Raw genomic sequence first — 7,491 nt, 5'->3', positions numbered from 1 at the left:
ATTTATCACTAAGTACGGTACTTATTTCTATAATGTAATGACATTTTGGGCTAAAAAATGTTGGTGCTACTTATCAACGCCTAGTGAACCGTATATACGAAGAACAAATAGGTGAGTCAATGAAGGTTTATATTGATTATATGCTAGTTACGTCCCTGTGTGTAGAGGACCATTTGACACATTTACAGGAAACCTTCGACATATTAAGGCAATATAACATAAAGCTCAACCGCGAGAAATATGCATTCGGGGTCGGTTGAGGCAAATTACTCGGCTTTATGGTATCAAATCGTGGAATCGAGATCAACTCCGATAAAATCAAGGCAATCGAAAACATCATAGTCGTGGACAGCGTTAAGGCCATACAAAGGCTAATAGGAAGAATTAAAGTGGTACCTTTCGAGCCCGGCATTGCTTCATACTCAGAAAGCGGATGAGGAACTCTACTTATATTTGGCAGTCTCAGAGGTCGCAGTAAGTGGTGTCTTAGAGAAGAACAATGTACGCAATTTCCTATTTACTATGTTAGCTGGACATTAGGTGAAGCAAAGACCCGGTACCCACACTTAGAAAAATTAGCGCTTGCTCTAATAAGCGCCTCTAGGAAATTAAAAATATATTTTCAATGTCTCCCAATTTCTGTTGTAGCCACTTATCCCCCCTTCGCAACATTTTGCATAAGCCCGAGCTTTCAGGATGCACTACTAGAAAATAGGCCTATGGTAACAGTTATTCTAGCAAAGGTTCAAAATCCGTTGCTATAGAATATATATGGTAACGATTACAACCGTTACAATAGCATTTTGGTGATACCAGGGTTTTGCAAGACTTCTTCCAAAAAGGTAATCCTACACTCTTAGACTTACATGTATGGATTTATTATGGGAATATAAGTATAAATTAAGTATTGAAACTTATGGTATGTGTAATGACCCGACCGGTCGTTTTGAGCTTTTGAACTTTTCTCATCAGTTCTCGGGCATGACTTGCCCCGTGTGATGGATTATGACTTATGTAAATCGTTGGTTTTGGTTTTCAAGGTAATCAGAATGAATTTGGAAGAACAGTTCTCAGTTTGAAGCTTGAAAAGTTTGACCAAGATTTGACTTGTTAGTATATCATCTCGGATCGGAATTTTTTATGATTTGGTTAGCTCCGTTAGGTGATTTGGGACTTAGGAACGTGATCGGAATGCATTTTGGAAGTACGTGGAAGGTTAGGCTTGAATTGGCGAAATTGAGATTTTGGCATTTTCCAGTTGATAGGTGAGATTTTGATATAGGGGTCGGAATGGAATTCCAAAAGTTGCAGTAGCTTTGTTGTGTCATTTTTTATGCGTGTGCAAACTTTTAGGTCACTCGACTTTGGTTTGGTTGGGTTTTTTTATCAAAAGCGTAATTTAGAAGATTTTGGAATTCTTAGGCTTGAATCTGATGCGAATTGGGTGTTTTGATTTTGTTTTGAGCATTCCGAAGGTTGGAACAAGTTTGAATGAGGTTATGAGATATGTTGGCATTTTTAGTTGAGGTCTCGGGGGCCTCAGGTGAGTTTCGGGTGGTCAATAGGACCATTTCATGTTGTGAAAAATTACAGAATCCTTGCTGTTGGTGTTGCAGGTTTTTGACCTTCGCATTCGCGATGCATGTCCCGAGTTCGTAAAGGGTTAAGGTGTGAGGGTGTGGAGTTGGCCTTCGCATTCGCAAAGATGGTTCCGCGATCGCGAAGGTGTGTGGTCTCTGGTCATCGCGTTCGCGAGTCTCCTGTTGTGTTTGCATAGAGGAGGGGGATAGCTGGGTCCCCAATGCTTTTGTTCTACGCGTTCGCGTAGTAGAGGTCGCATTCGCGACCTGTTGAGTTTGTTGTGCTTCGCATTCGTGAGAAGGTTATTGCGTTCGTTAGAAGGAATTTTGCTCTGTGAAGCAGTGTGCTTTGCGAACGCGAGGGTTATGCCGCGTCCGCGATAAAGAAATGCCTGGGCAGTCAGATTATATTTTGAAAACGAGGGTTTAAGTCCAATTTCATAAAAACCATTGGAGAGCTCGGGAGAAGGTAGAATTTGAGGAGATTTTCAGTGGAGCTATTGGGGTAAGTAATCTTCACTCATATTTGGTTTAATTCCATGATTTTGTCTTGAATTTCATCATTTAATTTGAGAAATTAGAGTGAAAATTAGGGGAAAATGGAAGAAAAGTTTGAGATTTCTTTTAGGGGATTTGAAAGGGCAATTGAGGTCGGATTTTGATGAATTTGATATGGGTAGACTCATGAGTAAATGAAGATTTTATTTATGTGATTTTTATCGGATTCCGAGACGTGGGCACGGGGGCCGGGTTTGAGCAATTTTGGAATTTTTGATGTAAATTGGATATTTTGAGTGGACTTTGTTCCCTTAGCATATTTTAATGGTTATATACTGATTGTGGCTAGATTTGGAGCATTCAGAGGTCGATTTGTGAGGGAAAAGGCATCTCGAGCTAGAGTTTAGACCGGATCGAGGTGAGTAATGATTGTAAATGATGTTCTGAGAGTATGAAACCCCGGATTGCACATCGTCGTGCTATATTGAGGTGACACACATACTGGATGACGATCTTGGGGCCGTGCACTGTTGGTAATTGCGACTTAGTCCATCCCGAATGACTGTTTTACTGCGTATTTGATTGAAAACTATTTGCTATCATCATGTTTTGGACTGAATGCCATATTGGGGCCTCGTGCCAACTATTTGAATCCTTCGAGGATTTTTATTGATATTTTCTCACTGTTTTGACTTTAAACTTGTACTCAGTCATGCTATATTCTACTATTTTTAAAACTCAGCCATGTTTACTCTACTTTAACACTTGAAATGATATTTCAAATAATATTTTGGGCTGAGCATCATGTTTTACTCTTGCCCGAGTGGCTTATGTGATTTTGACTTAGTAAGGCCGAGGGCCTGTATTGTGAGAATACTTTTGGCTCGGGCTGCATGCCGCAGCGGTGATACACTGATTATGATTATGAGGCCGAGGGCCTGAGTTTTGTACGCCACGAGGTGGCTTGTTGATATGAGGCTGAGAGCCTAGTGATGATGCCACAAGATGGCTTGATATTGCGCTTGGGCCGTAAGGGGCCCCTCTAGGAGTCTGCACACTCCCAGTGAGCGCGGGTACCCATTGTGATGTGAGATATAGCTCGAGGGGCTGGTATTGTTCTGAGATATTGCCCGAGGGGCGGATTTGTTGACATTGTGCCCGAGGGGCGGATTTGTTGACATTGTGCCCGAGGGGCAAACCTTTATGTGTTTATCTTTCTTATTTGCCAATCATTTACCTGTTTAATTGTGTATTTGTGCCCGATGAGCGAACTTTCAGTGCTTATCTGTTTTAATTGCCTTGCATTCAACTACTTAACTGTTAAAAAGTCAATTTTTTAAGAAGTTTAAACTGAGCTAAGGTGCTTTAAGAGATTTCACAGCTTCATTGTTTTCTTACTAGTTTTATGCTGCTTCTATACAGCATGTTGATGCACTTTTCGTGATTTCTTATCACCCAATCTTTATTAATGATTATTACTCACTGAGTTGGAGTACTCACTTTACTCCCTGCACCTTGTGTGCAGATTCAGGTATTTCTGCACCAGGTATCTGGTATTGGTTGAGCAGAGGCACAGTCATTGGAGTTTAGCAAGGTAGCTGCCCGACGTCCGCAGCACTATGAGCACGTGATTTTTGCCCTATATGAATTGCTCCTATAAAAAAATCAAAGAAAATAGATTTTTTTCAATTATTTGCCATTTTATAGGATTTTTATTAGTTGTTTGCATTTTTGTGCACGTTTAATTCTTATTAAAATCATGAAAAGTACAAAAATACCATGTATTGCATTTATATTTTGTTTTTATACTTTTTAGGATTAATTACTTAATTAATTGTTGTATTAAAAATAAAAATCACAAAAATAGCTCATTTTACATTTTTACCTTTTAATTTTTAGATTTATTGATTTTTCTCTTTTGATTTAGGATCAAGTAATTTTTATAATTATTATAATTAGATAATTAGTTTAACTTTATAAGTTAGATTAATTTAGTGTTTAATTTAAGCTTTTCTTAATTAAAAAAAGGAAAAGAAAATAAAAAAAAGAATTTGAAGAAAAGGTTTAATTGGATATTGGGCTAGTTCTTGTACCCAAATCAAGCCCAAATTTTCCTATCCAGCCCCAAAATCAAACCGACCTGCCTGACCCGTTTTCACTTCCCCTTTAGTCTAAAAACCTAGACCTAAATAATAAAAGGATAGACCTAGAAAAGATCAGAACTCTTCCTCTCTTAAAATAGACAGAGAAACGACGCATCCCAGCCCTTCTTCTTCTTCTCCATTTTCTTTTTGTTCCTTCTTCTTCTCCAATTTATCTTCATCTCTCATACACACCCCCGCCGCTGCTGCTTCCGTTAAAACACCCTCTCCTCCCCACAGCACCCTGAGCCGTTTCCAAACAGCCATGGACGCCGGCGAGCTCCCGAAAGATCGAGCACACACACTCATAGAGGGGAAACAAATGATTTTATTTTCAGTTCTGTTTCAATTTCAAAAAATAATAAATGAAAAAAAAAATACAAAATATTTAAATTATTTTTATTTCGGATTTTCTGCTTCAAATATAGAGTTCGTCTGGAGCGTTGAAGTTTGAAACGAGTTTGCCGTCGAGGTTCAGACACTCAGTTTCGGTTCATGTGACGGGAAGCTATCGGCCATTTTCAAGCTTCTGTCGCTGCCTTTTGTACATCTATTTTCAAATAGCAAGTTAATTGAAATCTCGGTGTCAGCTTGTCGATTTTCGCTGTTAGTTGTTGCTTGGGATTGTTGACTGAACTTGACCTTCTGATTCTAATCTTTATTTGGGCTATTCGTTGTTGGTATATTCATCTCTAGGTATGTTTCACATTTTAAACCATCTAATTGAATTGATAAATGAATATCAGCTGTTTTGATACCGTGTCATAGTTTCATCATGTTTATTTGCTTACCGAGTGGGTCTAATTTGATCATGTGTTGTTATTTGTTCATTTAAAATGAGTCAAATACTCAGTAATATATGAGTTAATTTCTGCTATGCGACATCAATTACTGATTATTGTGTAAGCCAATCTTTGCTCACTAGACGATGACTTCATATCCACTACAATCATACAGATAAAATCCCGAAATAAAATTGAAAAATATATAGAACAGAAACCTAAATAAATCTAGAATCATACAAAACAATTGCGAAAAATAATGTCGTTCGCCTTTTTTACCCTTTTAAAATAATGTTCACACTGGACAAAATAGTCTTTCCATTATTTTTCTAATATTTAGAAATATGTTATAAATATATTATATTATGGATGTTCATTTAGTACTCCGTTGTAAATAAGCTTCCTGAAGAAGCTTATCCATATGGGACTCCACCGTAAATATGTTTATCTATTTAGTACTATATTGGAAATAAGCTTCTTGAAGAAGCTTATCACTTCGGTACCCGGTTATAGATAAACATTACCCCCAGTAGAAGTTTATCCATATCGGGTATAATAAGATTATCTTTTCAGTAATTATGGATAAATATTGCTCTCGGTAGAAGATTATTCATACCGGGTATAATAAGCTTATCAATTCAGTACTCCGTTATGGTAGTAGTAGCTTACACAGCAGCTTATAGTAGCTTACACTGCAGCTTGTAGTAGCAGCTTACACAGCAGCTTGTAGTAGCAGCTTACAGAGCAGCTTCCTTTCTTCTATAAATAGAAGAGATTTCAGTTCATTATGTACATCAGTTTGAATTCGAATAATATATCAGTTTCTCTCTATACTTGTCTTTACTTTATAGTCTTTATTTTATAACACGTTATCAGCATGAGACTCTGCCATCTCGAGCAAATATTTTGAAAGTATTTGAGGTAAGAACTTTCTTTTCCTAAATAATGTCAAATCTTTCTAAATTTGAATTTGTAGCCCTGGATATATCGGGCAAAAGCTACATGTCTTGGGTGCTTGATGCTGAAATTCATCTTGATGCGATGGGTCTGGCAAACACCATCAAAGACAAAAATCAGGCATCAAAAAGACCGTGCCAAAGCAATGATATTCCTACGTCATCACCTTGATGAGAGCCTGAAAATGAAATATCTTACTGTTAAAGATCCAGTCATACTGTGGAATAATTTGAAAGATAGATATGACCACCTGAAGATGGTCGTTCTTCCACAGGCACGATATGATTGGACTCATTTAAGGCTACAAGATTTTAAATCTATCAGTGAGTATAATTTTGTTATGTTCAGAATTATTTCCCAATTGAAGTTATTTGGTGATAATATTACTGATCATGATATGTTGGAGAAAACTTTCACCACTTTTCATGCCTCGAATATGCTCTTGCAGCAGCAATATCGAGAGATGGGATTTAAAAAGTATTCTGAACTTATCTCACATCTTCTTATAGCCGAGCAACATAATGGACTATTAATGAAAAATCATGAAAGCAGATCTACTGGTTCTTGTCCATTTCCTAAAGTGAATGAGACGAACTTCCACCAGGCTAAACGTGAAAAATGTCGTGGCCCCAGTCGTGGTCATGGTCGTGATCAGGAAAGAAACTCTAATCATGGTAATAATAATGCACCAAAGAACACTCCTCACCACCAGCAGTGGAAAAGGAAGGAACAAAAGCATGAAGCGGTGCAAGCACCAAATGCAGAAAATGCATGTTATAGATGTGGAGAAAAAGGGCACTGGTCATGTACCTGTCGTACGTCAAAGCACCTGGTTGAGCTTTATCAAGCCTCCCTAAAGAAGACAGAGAAAAATGCTGAAGCAAATTTTATTTCTGAAGATAATTTAGACTTCATGCATTTGGATGTAACTGATTACCTTGCACTCCCAGAAGGAGAAACAAGTTATGTAGTCGGTGGTGAATCTGTAGAAATGTAAATATTTTAATTTTTGTTATTTTTAATAGATAGTATGATTATATAATTGTTGTACATAAAGAAAAATTATGATTTGATAATGATGTTTACTATAATATATCTTGTTTATGTCATTTTGAAGAATATGGATAACATTATTAGATCAACTTAAACTCTAGCAGAGTTTGCAAGAAATATACAACCACAAGAAGTGGTTATATTTCGTATATCTCATTGTAATTATATTTTGTTAACTACCAGAAGTGGTATATGCATATGATCACCAGAAGTGATAATTTAGGCTTTCTATGGTTACAATTGAAGATAAGCTACATAAATATTCTCTATATTAAATGCACGCCTCGATTTGCTCCTGAAGTAGTAAATATTTTAAAAGAGGTTGAGGCATTACAATTTGATGTGATTAATGCGCATTCAGATAATTATGTTCGATTTCCTGAAGGATGAGAACTTTTGATAATATTAATCCATTCCCTGAAGTGAATGTGACAATACTAATAAGTCGAGTAAATATGAACGCGCTCTTGATGTGAATAC

At 37.0% G+C, this 7,491-nt stretch overlaps 1 protein-coding gene across 1 annotated transcript; it reads left to right on the top strand.

Annotated features, from left to right (window-relative positions):
* The first annotated feature begins 4,278 nt into the window (after positions 1-4,278).
* On the top strand, positions 4,279-7,026 carry LOC142181184 (uncharacterized). Its single transcript, XM_075253759.1, has 2 exons — positions 4,279-4,915; positions 5,978-7,026. Exon 2 carries the CDS (start codon positions 6,020-6,022, stop codon positions 6,953-6,955), a length of 936 nt encoding a protein of 311 aa, XP_075109860.1. The 5' UTR covers positions 4,279-4,915; positions 5,978-6,019; the 3' UTR covers positions 6,956-7,026.
* The last annotated feature ends 465 nt before the right edge of the window (positions 7,027-7,491 follow it).

Source organism: Nicotiana tabacum, chromosome 1, assembly GCF_000715075.1.
Source record: "Nicotiana tabacum cultivar K326 chromosome 1, ASM71507v2, whole genome shotgun sequence".
NCBI lineage: Eukaryota > Viridiplantae > Streptophyta > Magnoliopsida > Solanales > Solanaceae > Nicotiana > Nicotiana tabacum.
Note: the sequence above shows the minus strand (reverse complement) of the source record. Positions and strands in the feature narration are given on the sequence as shown.